Here is a 16,178-nt window from a genome sequence, read left to right on the forward strand (position 1 = left end):
CTATTTTTTACTGAAGTACGTTTCTTGCAGCTGTAGTGACCTGTTTCATGGTCTCATTTTATTTCATTTTTTACTTTGTGTATGCATCAACTAAGGCAGGGGTATGGAACCTTTTTCAGCCTGGGGTCACATGCCAGTGCAGGGGTGGGTGTAGAGGCAAAATTGAATGGAGCAAAAAATTTAATTTTTACCTTGGTATAGTAGAAAACTTTCTGCACTTGTTTGCACACCCATCTCGATTCTCCATCTGGATGAGAAAGAGCCGTTAGTAGAGTTCAAGGACACCTTCTAACCATACAAAAACATTTGGAGTGGAAAGCAGGGACAATGAATGGTGAGGCTTGTGTAAAGTTTCGAGGGCCACACATCAAGGCCTGGAGGGCCACATTTGGCCCCTGAACCTGAGGTTCCACACCCCCATTCCTAAGGAATTAGTAGTTGTAAGATAATGGCTTTCTATATAAAAATTGTAGTCTAGAGATTATTTGAACAGTTGACTTAAAGGAGCAATCCTCAACATAGGTCACCTTGCAAGGCCTAAAATCTCTGACAGTTCTTAATTCTAACTGGAGAAGAGCAAGGAATTGAGCTATAGCCCTAATAATTCAAACATTGTTGATTTATCTCCCTTCCAACTAGGTTATCTCTGCAAGGAAAGGAGAGTTTGAAACTGGTTTTGAGAAAGGGGGACAAACGAGAGAGCATGCCATGTTAGCGAAAACTGCAGGCGTAAAACATTTAATAGTTCTTATTAATAAAATGGATGATCCAACTGTGAACTGGAGCAATGAAAGGTGAGTAGAACTCTTGTTAAATTCTTGTTTTGTTTTTACGTATTTTATCTACAGTGTGTATGTTATCTTTTTGTATTAGAAATGGGATTGGTCTTCTCCTACCTAATATACCCTGGTGTCCTAAATTCTGGAAAACTAGGTGGAGTTGTTCCAGAGCTACAGGGAAGATTAAATGTTGACATTGGGGTGCAAGATCACTCCCATTACATGACTGAAATGCATGCTGCAGAAATACAGGACTCTTTTTCACACAGGCCCTGTTGACCCATAACTAAATTTCCTGCATGTGGCTCTACTACTTTAGTATTCATGTGGCGATCAGATCATCAAACCATCTTTTATATGCCCTCACAGTAGTTAGTTAGAATGGGGATAGCAAGGACTTCACTGGAATGGCCCCTAGAATTTGGAATACTCCCTCAAATTAGACATGATGAAGAGCCCATCTCTGGCTGTTTTCTATAGCAGCTTATTTCAGGCGGTCTGCTGATGCTCAAGGAAGTTTTCATGCTGTCATTTTTGCCTTCACAATAAGTTTAAATACTGTATATTTCCTTGAATATTGTAGAAAGGGCTATAATAGCTCATGGCACTCGTCACTGTCCTCCGTGCGCCAGTAGCGGTTTAGTCATGCTGGCCACATGACCCAGAAAGCTGTCTGTGGACAAACACTGGCTCCCTCAGCCTGAAAGTGAGATGAGTGCCGCAACCCCATAGCGGACTGGACCAAACTGTCCAGGGGTCCTTTACCTTTTACCTTAATAGCTCAGGGGTCCTAGATTTTGTTCCTGTCGTCCCCCTTAAAGGTTCAGGTAGTAAGTAATGGGGGAAGACCCCTGTCTTTGTCTGAGAGACTGGGCACCTGCTGTCACTGCTGAGCTAGCTGAAGGAATAGTCTGACCTAGTACAGTGGTACCTCGGGTTACAAACGCTTCAGGTTACATACGCTTCAGGTTACAGACTCCACTAACCCAGAAATAGTACCTCTGGTTAAGAACTTAGCTTCAGGATGAGAACAGAAATCATGCTCTGGCGGCAGCAGGAGGCCCCATTAGCTCAGGTACCTCAGGTTAAGAACAGTTTCAGGTTAAGAACGGACCTCCGGGATGAATTAAGTGCTTAACCCGAGGTACCACTGTATAAGTGAACAATTGCTAATTCATATCTCCCCCTTACATACTAAGCCTGTGCTTTGCAAAGAACACTGCCAGATTCACCCATGTGCATGCCGACACAGTACAGTCTTACAGGGACTACCACAGTGTCATTTTCCTCGATTCCCACAAACCTCTAACCCTGTTTATACAAGGACTATCCCTTATAGAAGAGGAGGGCAAAGATACCTGCGAAATTTACAGTAGATTGGCAAGGATTTGTGGCTCCTAATTGCTTAAAAATGACAAAAAGGGACCTTTTGCCTCACTTCCCTTTCCATTAGCCCACTATAATGAAGAAAGGGTAACCAGGAGTGGGCTTTTGTATGAAAGAACCCTGAGGTCAGTTCAGTTCTGGTGCTGAAAATGAATCCTAGGATCAGAATGTACATAGAGACACCCTCTTCTTTCATTTGGCATGTGTCTCTTCCATCTGGCTCTTGCTGGTAGATTTTCAGATTCTAATACAAAGCAGATCTAACAAGTCTGCCCACCCCTGCTCTCTGCCGTCTCCATTCTACATTGGTGCCTATGATTGTTGGCAGATAAACAGCTCCATCAAAATTTCTGGATAAAGGCAGGTGGTTTTAGAGGTCTGCTATTTGGGAAAGATGTTCACTTAAACTTGATTCAAGCTCAGATCCATCAAGAAAGCATTGCGAGGTGAAATGTAAAGAGAAACTGTTTATAAACAATTAAGGGTAAACTAAGAGGATACGGATTTGCTGAACAAATTTTTTAATGGAATACAAAAAAGGGAGGTGTGAGGAAGTCATGAAAATAAGTAAATGAGTGGTAAGATATCAGAAAGAGGGGTTTTCTTTTTCCCCCCTCTTTTTATGTCTACTCTTGGTTTTTGTAATTTTTTTGTGTGTTTTTTTACTGTTTTGTAACCTTTTTCTTGTTGAAAACTTAATAAATATTATTTTTTTAAAAAAGAAAGAAATGTAAAGAGAAACTGGCAGTATCACACAACTCCTGGCCCCATTGTCTCACCCCAGCACCTTTGGCATAGCTGTTCCAAGACCATCCAAAGTCTGTTAAAGTTTTTCTTCTGTTGGGTGAAACTTTCAGGTATGAGGAATGTAAAGAGAAATTGGTGCCATTCTTGAAGAAAGTTGGCTTCAATCCGAAAAAAGATATTCACTTCATGCCCTGCTCTGGATTGACTGGAGCAAACCTCAAGGAACAATCGGACTTCTGTCCTTGGTATATGTATGTATCTTTATCTTTATTTTATTTAATGTAATGCCCTGCTTTTCTGTGGAGAGCTAGATCCAAAGCAGCAAATGCAAAATGCCACATGTCATAAAACCCTGTAAAATCAAATTTAAGTAGTCTTAATAAAAATAGCTGTTACTGACCCACATAGCAGCAGAGAATCAAAACAGTTTCACACTTCAGTGCAGCCACCACCATTAACTGTAAAAGGCCTGCCTGAACAAGTGAGTTTCAAGCAGCTGCCTAAACTACACAACTTTCCAAAGATATCTGAAGGCTGTCCTGTATCAGGAAGTTTTAAACGTTTGATATCTCACTGTGTTTTTATATTATGTTGGAAGCTGCCCAGAGTGGCTTGGTGGTTGTTGTTGTTGTTATTGTTGTTGTTGTTGTTATTATTATTATTATTATTATTATTATTATTATTATTATTATATCATCATCATCATTATTGACAAGAGCAAGCCTGACAGACCTGTTGGTGTCTGTCACAGCACACTTCCAATCTGGGTCAAGAGGAAACTATCTGAAACAGGCTGTTTCAGCTTAGGCCCAGGTTCAGAGTGTTGGGGAGAGCAGGCCCATGGGAAGGTCTTAATGATTGCCTAGAGCACTGAGGTGGGGAGAGTGCTGCAGACTACTTAAGAGACACCCCGGTTTGTAAGCTGATAATTGTTTTGTGTGCTTGAAGAAAAGCGATCAGGCCAGTACTGATGTGATCACAAGGCGAGTGGCTGCTCAAATAGCCCTTCTGCAAATCCTTTCTGTTAAAATTTGATTATCTGCAGATTTGATCCAGGCTAAAACTTAAGCACTGCTGGTAGGTTGGTAGCTTTGAAATATTTTTGAAGCTACATTTTCAAATGAACCATTATCAAAGCTAGGGCACCTGTCTGTGTTTTTTGTTGCCTCAGTTAAGATGGCAAGCGAGAATTCTTACAGTCTTCTAACCTTTGTACAGTTCCTAGGAATATTTAAATATCTTTATGATGGTAGGGAAAATAACTTTATATCAGATTTGGTAGAATTTATGCTTATACAGTGGCCTTAAAAGTTGGTAATTCATGAATGTGATGCAGGTATATTCATCTCATGAAGAATGTTACTGTATCAGAAGTTAACTGTCTCCAAGAACCATTATAGGTCAAAATCTTAAACAAGACAAAGACATACCATGGATTTGCATGACATTATTTTCCCTCCTCTCTTTTTCAGTGGGCTACCGTTTATTCCATATCTGGATAACTTGCCAAATTTCAACAGACCGGTTGATGGACCAATCAGGCTGCCAATTGTTGATAAATATAAGGTACTCAAATAACAGCTACCTTGAAGATATGATGCAATTGCTTTAGTTGCTCAGTTTCTCATTTATAGTTGGCTGTGTCTCATGGCTGCTTCCTTCTTCCCCCCAAATATGTTACTCCAAAGCCTGCCATTGGACTAAAATGTGCAAAATGCAATTGAATTGTTCTTTTATTATCTAGGTACTGTACCTTAACCTGTTTTGGTGACATATGACAGCTGGGAGTGTTAAGAACATAGGGCCATATTCAGCTGACTCATTGCGCTAGCACAAAGTTTTCCACTAGCGTGATAGAACTTCCCCCTTTTACACCCCCATGCCCTCCTCAGATCTGGGAGAGAAGCCCTAGAAGAATGTGCAGGGAGAGGAGAGGAGAGATAATTTGCACTTACAGTGGTGCCCCGCAAGACGAACGCCTCGCAAGACAGAAAACCCACTAGACGAAAGGGTTTTCCGTTTTGGAGGCGCTTCGCAAAACGAATTTCCCTATGGGCTTGCTTCGCAAGACGAAAATGTCTTGCGAGTTCCTGCGGGTTTTCCCCCCTTTCCCCCCCCCCTTTTTCTAAGCCGCTTATCAGCTGATCCGCTAAGCCGCTAATAGTGCTAATCCGCTAAGCCGTCGATGGGCTTGCTTCGCAAGACGAAAAAACCGCTAGACGAAGAGACTCGCGGAACGGATTAATTTCGTCTTGCGAGGCACCACTGTACTAAATGATCTCTTTAGCGCAACATTGAATACAACTCATAGTAATATTTCAGAAAATTTCCCTGCAGTCAATGGAATTATTAAAACATGCAACCTATAGTTCTGAAGCTGAAGACTTTGTTATTCTGTGACTGAACTGGAGTGTGCATGCGTGCACCCTTAATGCACTCTTCTGGTTCCATTTTCTGTAAATGTAGTGTCACAGCAATATGTGTAATTTTCTCACAATGAAAAGATTGAGATGAACTGAAATGCATGTGTCACATTATTCAGCAAGCATTGAGTACTGAGTCCCATTCACCTGAATGAGAGAATTAAGCAGAATTTTAAACATTAAACTTTCCCCATTGGTATCAGTGGGACTAAAAATGGCGTAGCTTTGTCTTAAGTGTCTACTGAAAATTGGACAGCATTGCTGCCTGAGAGTTACTTACACATGGAGTTGAATACAAAGATTTTCTTCCTCTATCAAAGGGAGTCCGCCTTGAATGAGGGGCAGGAGCCTTTGGAATCGAATCCAGTGCATTTAACTGGCATCATAGTTGCAGGACTTTCATTAGTCTATGGTAGACTTGATAAATTCCACAGCTGAGTTGGTAGTATGTCATGCTTACCTGTTTAAATCCACCAGGTCCTGAAGGTCTCACAAAAACGAGTAACCCAGTTAAAATTCAGCTAACACAAGTTGAAATTTAGCATTCCTAAACCTCAGCCCTGAATAGATCTATCCCCTCCCCTAAGTATTAAGATTTATCTTTGCACCCTACCCTATCCTCAGAGTGTCGGTGTGGCCACCTAACAAGGTACAGTTGCTGGTGATAAGGAGGTGCTCTCGTGTGATCTTAAATATAAGGGTGATAACATGTAGATGTGAGCATACAGTTAACTAGTGGTTACTCCCAATATTTTACCCCTTGGGTTTAATTTATCTCCAACAAAAGCTCCTTACTGCTTTGATTGAAATTCCTTAGCACTATGCCAGATGTTCTCTTTTGTAAAGTGCAGTAGGCTCTATTTTGCTGATTTAAAAAACAACCTTTCTTTCCATGTTGAAGGATATGGGCACGGTAGTTCTGGGAAAGCTGGAATCAGGCTCTATCTGCAAAGGACAGCAGCTTGTCATGATGCCAAACAAGGTATGGCACGTTTTCCTCTTAAGAAGCTTAACTTTCTAGTGTTAAGCCTACAGAATAATTCTGAGGTTGAAAATCGGCATTCCCCTGTGAGGTTTCTTTTCTGCTCTTGAGAAGGCTTAGTCTGCTTAGGCACTAATAAGCAGAAATATGCACATGATCAGCCTAGTTTTAGTTTGAGGAACTCCTGAAACATGTGCTGCTTTTTTTTTAGTTGCAATTAGCAGGATCCTAGTCAGGGATGGCCAGGGATTCTATGCAGGGAATACACATTGCAGCGTGGGAGATAATCAGCAGAAGGCTCATAGGCAACAATGTCTCTACAAGCAGAGCTTACTGCTGTTCCCACCCCCCAACCCATAAGAGTGGATGGCAGCCATTGACTTGATTAGAAAAAGTGAATGAGTACTATCACAGACACAAGAGGTTAAACATTTTGTTACACCCTCGAAACTGTAATTTCTTAAGGGAAGCAGATTTACCTCATCTGCCCCTCCCCCCCCCAAAAAAAAGAAAATTGCACCCAGTGCGTACACACACACACACACACACACACACACACACACACTAAGCATTTATAATCCTCCCTTTGCTGGAAGGTCTCAAGGTGGAGATACATAAACCTCGAAATCAAACTTAACAGTAAAAAACCCCAACCAGCAATAAATACAAAATTCAGAATCAAAGTTAAAAGACAAATTAGCAGCAACAAAGAAATACTGAGTCCCCAGTGCACCTCACTTTTCCCCAAAGTCCAGGGGAAAAGGTATATTTTCATCTGTTGGCAAAACAAGAGCAGTGTAAACTTAGGCCTTCTCTTGAAGTCACGTGTTGGCATTTTTGTAATCCTCACGAGTGTTTGGAATTTGGGGTGGAAAGGGGAACCTTAACATATTCTGATATCCTGCCTTGAAATGCTGTGGTTTACCCTTCCCAGAGTTGGGTTGTTTCATCTTGCCACCAACGCAGACAAGCTCTTGAGCTGCTTGAAATATGCTGTCCTTTAGTGTTGAGTGTATGCTGTGGCTACTTTTTATGCATAGGCTCGCTAAGTTTCAGCTCAAATATCTTATCTGTGCTAGGTAGCCTAAAACATTTCAGATTTTCCGTTTTTAAAAAAGGTTGCTTAGAAAAAGTAGAGAACAAGTCATCCTAAACCACCAATCTCTTCCGTCTTTAAGGCAGAAAATTCCACTCTTGCACTTCTTTTCCTGGAAGCTTTCCAGAGCTTGGGTCTCACGCACCCATGTAAAATTCATACCTTGTGGTTCTGAATTCTGTATCTGTTGGAGCAACTTTTGAAACCCAGCTTACTCTGCCTTGCATTCTTTATGTGAACCCTGTTCATTATTAACAGACCAATGGAAAGTTAAAAGCTACATGTTAAGAACTCCAAGTCCCTGCTACAAACTGCTACAAACCATCAGGTTTATCTGATTTTGGCATGAGTTGGCTCCTTTCAAAACAGGTGTTTCTCAGAAATACTCCTCCAAGCAAGTTGCCTTGTTTCACAACCCTGTATTGGTTTCATGTTGTGTCTGAAATCTGAGCGTGGGGCATCTGGTTCCAAGAGATATAAATAACCAACACCCAGTTTTCTCTGCTTACCTTCATGACTCCAGTCATCAACAAAACAGAGGCTGGGTTTTTTTTTGGGGGGGTAACGTTCAAAATACAAATTTTAAATGTGTTTCTAGACTTACCAAATAGCAAGATTAAGTTAATAGTCATTGTGTTGGAGAGGCAGAGGGAAGTGAAGTTTCTGCTAATAGAGGAGCCTTCTGGGAGAGAGGAGAGGATCCTTTGGTGTGAGGTATAAAGGGTAGAAGGGATGCTGGTGGCGCTGTGGGTTAAACCACAGAGCCTAGGACTTGCCGATCAGAAGGCCGGCAGTTCGAATCCCCCCGACAGGGTGAGCTCCTGTTGCTCGGTCCCTGCTCCTGCCAACCTAGCAGTTCGAAAGAACATCAAAGTGCAAGTAGATAAATAGGTACCGCTCCGGTGGGAAGGTAAACAGCGTTTCTGTGCGCTGCTCTGGTTTGCCAGAAGCTGCTTAGTCATGCTGGCCACATGACCCGGAAGCTGTACGCGGGCTCCCTCGGCCAATAAAGCGAGATGAGTGCCGCAACCCCAGAGTCGGCCACAACTGGACCTAATGGTCAGGGGTCCCTTTACCTTTACCTATAAAGGGTAGAGGATGAGCAAAGTAGATGTATTGGGGAAGCACTGTTTTGCTTAGGGGGTTTTTTTTGTTTGTTTGTTTCTGGATTTGATAGTTTAGTTTTACCAAGCCCTTCCTTGTATCCAATGGAGTTTTCCTCAGAGCAGACCTTTTAAAATTAATGGACCTACATAAATCATGTTCATTAATTTCAGTGGGTCTTCTGAGTAAAACTAGCAATGGATACAGCCTCATGTATTTAAATTATTGTAAGCAACTTTGGGGGGAGGGAGAAATGTTGCAAATTGCTAGAGTGGTCTGGAGCAAGGAAAGGTTTGACTAGCTTGCAAGTGAAGATGTTAGGAAAGTGGCATCCTGTATTATGTGATTCACTCCCAAATCACTTTCTTCTGTAACAGTATTTGGCTTTTTCCTTGCAAAAGGCCAGGAAGAAGAGGATATGATAGTTTTGCCTTAAATGTTCTGCTGACTGCAAATATTTAGTGACTTCCTGGCTATTGCATTCAGTTACTTCACCAGTAACTCTGGAGCAGCAGAATTAAATCTGCTTGCCTTGAGTATAAGCAAACATGAATGTTCTCTGCAGAATGCCCATCAGTTTATTTGTGTGTGTTCATCAATAGGCCGGCATACTGTGGTGGTTTTCTGTGTTTGACTTTTTAAAATATACTTTTAATGAAGGATTTTATATATATATATATATAAATTGAATAACAGAGCAATGAATACATATTGCATTATAGAAAAGGAAACTTTAAAAAGTATTTTTGTACAAATGTACAAATATATAAAACTTTTTTTAAAGGGGGGGGAGGAGTTAACTACACAATATAAAAGCCAGCTCCCCTGCCTCCTGATCTCCCAGAACCAGAAGAGATATGAAGAGGGTGGAGCAAAGACAGAGAAGTCTCAGGTGGCTTGGAAAAAACTCTGGCAAGGAGTTTGCGAGCTGCAAATAAAAGGTTTTAATTGTTTTAAGTGCAACATACAATATGACACTAGATGGTGATGCTGAGCCTTATGGAAAATTCGATGTATTTTTTTTAAAACGCTTTTTGAAAAAGCATTTTCAGAACGTTTTATATATGTGTGTGGATTCCACCTTAGGCAGCTATGAGAAGGTGGGGACTTTACTGCCTCATTGGGGCAAGACCTACTGGGAAGTGTTGCTGGGATCACTAGGCCTGTGCTGTTTTGGTTTATTTGAAAAACGTTAACTTCACTGACAGTGGGTGTTTTATTGCCGACCTGCTCCTGATAACTGTTTTTATCAATTCTAATGTTTAATTCTATGTTGCTGTAAATGGCTTATATGTTTATCTGGCCTTTTGCAACCAAGTGTTATATAAATTTTGTTTGATGAATAAATAAAAATGTTTTAAAGCCTTAACGTTGCTTTCTTGAAGCATAATGTGGAAGTCCTTGGGATCCTTTCCGATGATGTAGAAACTGAATCAGTAGCTCCAGGTGAAAATCTGAAGATTCGACTGAAAGGAATTGAAGAGGAGGAGATCCTCCCGGGGTTTATACTCTGTGATCTTAATAACCTGTGTCATTCAGGACGCACTTTTGATGCTCAGGTATGTTTGTTGGAAAACCATGATTGATTTTCAACCGATAAATGAATAATACTAGAGTTGGTTGATTCAGATATGCATAGGTTGAGGGTATATCAGCAATTAAATCTTGTTCAGAAATCAGTGGTATCAATGTGTGAATTAAATTGTTAATCCTTGATTTGAAAGTCTTCACCTTCTAGAAAAGAAATTCTGTTTGCTTGCAAGTTAGTTAATTTTCCTAGCGTATATTTCTGCTTGAAGCAATATCTTCCTCCAGAGGGAAAGAGAGATGAGGGAATTACTACCCAATATCCATAAGAAATTGGTGTTTTTCTACATTATGTTTACTTAGTTATTTTTATTGATTACAGATAGTGATAATTGAGCATAAATCCATCATCTGCCCAGGTTACAATGCGGTGCTGCATATTCATACCTGTATTGAAGAAGTTGAGATCACAGTGAGTATTTCTCTCATCTTCTTTGATTAAAAGATACACAATGGTGGCAAAAGGTTTGCGTGAAGTGTCTATTAATTGTGCAAATGGGGTTTTTTTGTCTCAGTTTTTGCTTTGTATTTAGTAATCTCCCACTGCCACCATTAGATGGTCTCAGCATCATGTTGTTATGACTTATGGCTAAATGCAGTCCAAACTTTTTTCAAAGAGGGCCAGATTTAATGAAGTGAAGGGCCGTGAGGGCCGACCAAAGTTGTTAAGCTTTTTTAAGGATTTTACCCCAGGAAATAAACTGCCACACAGGCCGAATTAAACCGACCGGCGGGCCAGATTAGGCCCCCAAAATGGACTTTGGGCATGCCTGATTTAATAGCCCAGTGCATTCATGTAATTCAAAATCATTATGTTTTGAAATAGTATTTTACTAAGAATATTGAAAGTGTGTATCAGGTGAAGTAACATAGGGTAAAACTCCTTGTGAAAGGAATATATAGTGGTACATCCACCTAAGTTATTCTCTGAGTACACCCATTAAAATTAATGGACCTAAGTTAGCCATGCTTATTACCGTATTTTTCACTCTATAAGACACACCAGACCACAAGACGCACCTCGTTTTTGGAGGAGGAAAACAAGAAAAAAAAAATCTGAATCTCTGAAGCCAGAACAGCAAGAGGGATCACTGCGCAGTGAAAGCAGCAATCCCTCTTGCTGTTCTGGCTTCTGGGATAGCTGCGCAGCCTGCATTCGCCCCATAAGACGCACTCACATTTCCCCTTACTTTTTAGGAAGGAAAAAGTGAGTCTTATAGAGCAAAAAATACGGTATTTTAAGTGGGTCTGCTCTGAATTGTGCTAGCATTGGATACAACCTATCATTCTTCCTGTACTTCAGTTGAGGTGTTGAGCTTCTTTTGAGAGAGGCTTTATTTCAGGTTAAGGGGGTGGGGGTGGGGAAGAACCAAATAACAATGAAACTGTTGTGGTTTTTCCTGCTGGACACCTCATAAACAGCTATTAAAGGACCAGGGCTTCTGCTGGAAAAAGAGAGCACATGTTTTATATCTTTTCTTTTTCCTTCTGTAGGCCTTAATCTGTCTGGTAGACAAAAAATCAGGAGAGAAAAGCAAGACACGGCCCCGTTTTGTTAAACAAGATCAAGTATGTATTGCCCGTTTAAGGACGGCAGGAACTATCTGCCTTGAGACATTCAAAGACTTCCCTCAGATGGGTCGATTCACCTTAAGAGATGAGGGTAAGAGGATTTGAAAATGGCTTGTTTTTTGTTTTGTTTTTTACTTTGTGTTGCTGAATCATAGAAAATAAAATTCCATGCTTTGGATGTATCGGCTTTTGCCAGCTTTAATTCTGGAAGGCACGTATATGATAGCCTTCCCCACCCTGGTGCCTTCCAGATGTTTGGACTACAAGTCCTGTGAGGCTTGGCCAAACAGGCCAGAGGTCAGGATACTGAAAGCTGTAATCCAAAACATCTGCAGGGGCACCAGGGCAAGGAAGGCTGGAAGATGATACAGTGGTACCTCGGGTTAAGTATTTAATTCATTCTGGAGGTCCATTCTTAACCTGAAACTGTTCTTAACCTGAAGCACCACTTTAGCTAATGGGGCCTCCTGCTGCTGCGCTGCCGCTGCACGATTTCTGTTCTCATCCTGAAGCAAAGTTCTTAACCAGAGGTACTATTTCTGGGTTAGCGGAGTCTGTAACCTGAAGCGTATGTAGCCGAAAGCGTATGTAACTCAAGGCACCACTGTATCTCTAACTGCTGACTGTCATATATAAACAGCACTGCATGTCAGTTGTTGAAAATCAATTGAACTTTAGTAAATATCCAGAGGAATGTCAAAATTGGCATAGAATTTAGGGGGAGCAAATTGGTTTGGGCTGAAATGCAGATCGGCTGGGTGAGAACTGCAGGGCCTGCCCCCTTCCAGGGCCTTTTCCAACTGGCCCAGGGGGCGTGGCCCAGGCCCTCTCTCCTGGCTATAAAGGGACTCCTGCTGCAGTGAGGCCTCGGACCATCGGATGGGTGAGGACTGCAGGGCCTGCTCCCTTCCAGGGCCTTTTCCAACTGGTCCTGGCCCAGGAACAAACTTTTGGAACAAACTCTTGGGGAAGGGTGGGAAGTGTTCTGCCATTGCTTCCCTGTTCCAGATGGTTAATGTGCTTTAAAATGTCCTCAAGCAGTCGGTGGCAATTTAAATTTTTATTTCTTTATTTCTTTTTTTCCATTGTTGGGGGTGGGTGGGATGGATATTTGGTTTGGGATTAATTTTAGTGTAATTGTTCTGTTTCTTTTTGTTGTTGTTGTTGTTTTATTGGTTCTGTATAGTTTGTGTTTTGTTTTGAAGGGGCTAGATCAGGGCTGCCTGGGAGTAGGGCCCCAGCCAACACGATGGCTGGGACAAGTTCCACAGGGGGGGAAGCGCTGGGACATCCGATCTCGGTGATCATGGGCAGGAGGCGGAGTTACGCTAAGACCAGACCATGTCATTACCGAGGAGGCAGGTTTAGTCGTTGTTTGAAGACTATCCCTGCCTCCGGGTCTGGCCTTGACCGGATGGATACTGGAATCAACAGGGGAACCCTACATGACCTGAAGGTGTTGCTGTGTAATGCCAGGTCAATGATAAATAAAACCACTGTCATCCACGACTTGATTGTGGATGGAGGATTTGACCTGGCATGTGTGACAGAGACCTGGTTGGAGGAAGCAGATGGGCCTGTCCTTGCTGCTGCTTGCCCACCAGGTTTCTCTTACGCACAGCAACCCAGGTCATGTGGGCGGGGAGGGGGGGTTGCAGTGATTTTTAGAAAGTCATTAGTTTGCACCAGGCGTCCTACTGGGAAGATCCAGTTTTCTGAGTGCATGTTCTGGAAGTTGGGCAATAGGGGCAGTACAGGATTCCTTTTGGTGTACTGACCTCCCCGCTGCACCAAGGATTCCCTCTCTGAGCTGCTTCAGGTCGTGGCGGATTTTCTCCTGGAGACACCTAGCTTGGTTGTCCTAGGGGATTTTAACATCCATGCCGACACGACCTTACAAGGGGCAGCTCGGGACTTCGTGGAAAGCATCGCCTCCATGGGGCTGTCCCTGAATAAGTTTGGCCCAACTCATAGTCATGGACATGCCTTAGACCTGGTGTTCACCTCTAGTGACGTGGGTGATCTGACATTAAGTAAAAGTGAAACAAAAGAAGTGCCATGGTCAGATCACTTCCTGGTGCAACTGGACTTCTCCGCGACCCTTCCCCTCTGCAGGGAGGTGGGACCAATTCGGATGGCCCGCCCCCGCCACTTAATGGATCCAAATGGTTTCCAGAGAGTGGTAGGGGATGCTTTATCCCATGTTGATGGCCTTTCAGCTGATTCCCTGGTGGCCCGCTGGAATGCGGAGTTAACCAGGGCTATCGACTGTCTGGCTCCGAAGCGCCCTCTCCGATTGCATGGAGCCCGGACAGCTCCGTGGTTTTCTTCGGAGCTGAGGGCGATGAAACAATCGCTGAGACGGCTAGAGCGTCGGTGGCAAAAAACTCACTCCGAATCTGACCGGACACAGGTTAGAGCTCAACGTCGAGCCTACCAAGTGGCGATAGCGACGGCGAAGAAGACTTTCTTCACCGTCTCTATTGCATCTGCAGAAAATAGTAGCAGGAGACTTTTTCAGGTGGTTCGTAATTTAACGGAACCACCTTTACCACCGGGGCTTTGTAAAGACCCCAAGATCTCCTGCAACGATTTTGCAAAGTTTTTTGCAGATAAAATCACTCATATTCGGAAGGAGCTAGACACCAACGTGGGAGCAGGGCTGGGGCGGGAGAGTGCTAGAGCTCTGTCTGGTCAAGTTGCATGGAATCAATTTCAATCCATTACCCCCCGAGGATGTGGACAGGCTGCTTGGACGCGTAAAACCAACCACCTGTCTCCTGGATCCTTGCCCATCCTGGCTAATAAAAGCAAGCCGGGAAGGGCTGGGCGATGGGCTCTGCGGGGTGGTGAATGCTTCCCTCTATGAGGGAACATTCCCAGATCCGCTGAAAGAGGCGGTCATTAAACCGCTTCTTAAAAAAACATCTTTAGACCCGGCCAGTATGGCCAACTATCGCCCAGTCTCAAATCTTCCATTCTTGGGCAAGGTGATTGAGCGCGTGGTTGCTGAACAACTCCAGGCACGCCTGGAGGATGCGGACCATTTGGATCCCTTCCAATCGGGATTCAGGCCTCATCATGGGACTGAAACTGCCTTGGTCGCGCTGGTTGATGATCTCCAGCGAGCTAGGGACAAAGGTGAGAGTTGTTTCCTAGTTCTGCTGGATCTCTCAGCGGCCTTTGATACAATCGACCATAACATCCTTCTGGACCGTCTAGGGGGGCTGGGAGCTGGGGGCACTGTTATACAGTGGTTTCGCTCCTTCCTCCTGGGCCGTGTTCAGAAAGTGGTGGTGGGGGATGAGTGTTCAGACCCCTGGGCCCTCACTTGTGGGGTGCCTCAGGGTTCCGTCCTCTCCCCCATGCTTTTTAACATCTATATGAAGCCGCTGGGAGAGATCATCAGGGGGTTTGGACTGGGTGTCCATCAATATGCAGATGATACCCAGCTCTACCTCTCTTTCAAATCAGAACCAGTGAAGGCGGTGAAGGTCCTGTGTGAGTGCCTGGAGGCGGTTGGAGGATGGATGGCGGCTAATGGATTGAGGTTGAATCCTGACAAGACAGAAGTACTGTTTTTGGGGGACAGGGGGCGGGCTGGTGTGGAGGACTCCCTGGTCCTGAATAGGGTAACTGTGCCCCTGAAGGACCAGGTGCGCAGCCTGGGAGTCATTTTGGACTCACAGCTGTCCATGGAGGCACAGGTCAATTCTGTATCCAGGGCAGCTGTTTACCAACTCCACCTGGTACGCAGGCTGAGACCCTACCTGCCTGCGGACTGTCTCGCCAGAGTGGTGCATGCTCTAGTTATCTCCCGCTTGGACTACTCCAATGCGCTCTACGTGGGGCTACCTTTGAAGGTGACTCGGAAACTACAACTAATCCAGAATGCGGCAGCTAGACTGGTGACTGGGGGCGGCCGCCGAGACCACATAACACCGGTCTTGAAAGACCTACATTGGCTCCCAGCACGTTTCCGAGCACAATTCAAAGTGCTGGTGTTGACCTTTAAAGCCCTAAACGGCCTCGGCCCAGTATACCTGAAGGAGTGTCTCCACCCCCATCGTTCTGGCCGGACGCTGAGGTCCAGCGCCGAGGGCCTTCTGGCGGTTTCCTCATTACGAGAAGCAAAGCTACAGGGAACCAGGCAGAGGGCCTTCTCAGTAGTGGCACCCACCCTGTGGAACGCCCTCCCATCAGATGTCAAAGCGATAAATAACTACCTGACATTCAGAAGACATCTTAAGGCAGCCCTGTTCAGGGAAGTTTTTAATCTGTGATATTTTAGTGTATTTCTGGTTTTTATGGAAGCCGCCCAGAGTGGCTGGGGAAGCCCAGCCAGATGAGCGGGGTACAAATAATAAATTATTATTATTATTATTATTATTATTATTATTATTATTATTATTATCATCATCATTATTATTCTCTGGTACAAAAATAATAATAATCAGAAGCCCTGTATCCATTTCCATTGTTGGGAAGGAAAATTTTATTAC

General features: G+C 43.5%; 1 protein-coding gene across 4 annotated transcripts in view; it reads left to right on the forward strand.

Moving 5' to 3' along the window:
• GSPT1 (G1 to S phase transition 1) overlaps positions 1-16,178 on the forward strand; it is a 41,356-nt gene that overhangs the window by 22,899 nt on the left and 2,279 nt on the right. For all 4 annotated transcript variants that reach the window (XM_079952385.1, XM_079952384.1, XM_079952382.1 and 1 more), the window contains exons 8-14: positions 640-794; positions 3,023-3,163; positions 4,385-4,478; positions 6,237-6,317; positions 9,903-10,076; positions 10,427-10,516; positions 11,599-11,767. In XM_079952385.1, the coding sequence (XP_079808511.1) occupies positions 640-794; positions 3,023-3,163; positions 4,385-4,478; positions 6,237-6,317; positions 9,903-10,076; positions 10,427-10,516; positions 11,599-11,767 (904 nt within the window). The remainder of the gene's footprint in view (positions 1-639; positions 795-3,022; positions 3,164-4,384; positions 4,479-6,236; positions 6,318-9,902; positions 10,077-10,426; positions 10,517-11,598; positions 11,768-16,178) is intronic.

This window comes from Podarcis cretensis (assembly GCF_951804945.1).
Source record: "Podarcis cretensis genome assembly, chromosome: 14".
Classification (NCBI taxonomy): domain Eukaryota; kingdom Metazoa; phylum Chordata; class Lepidosauria; order Squamata; family Lacertidae; genus Podarcis; species Podarcis cretensis.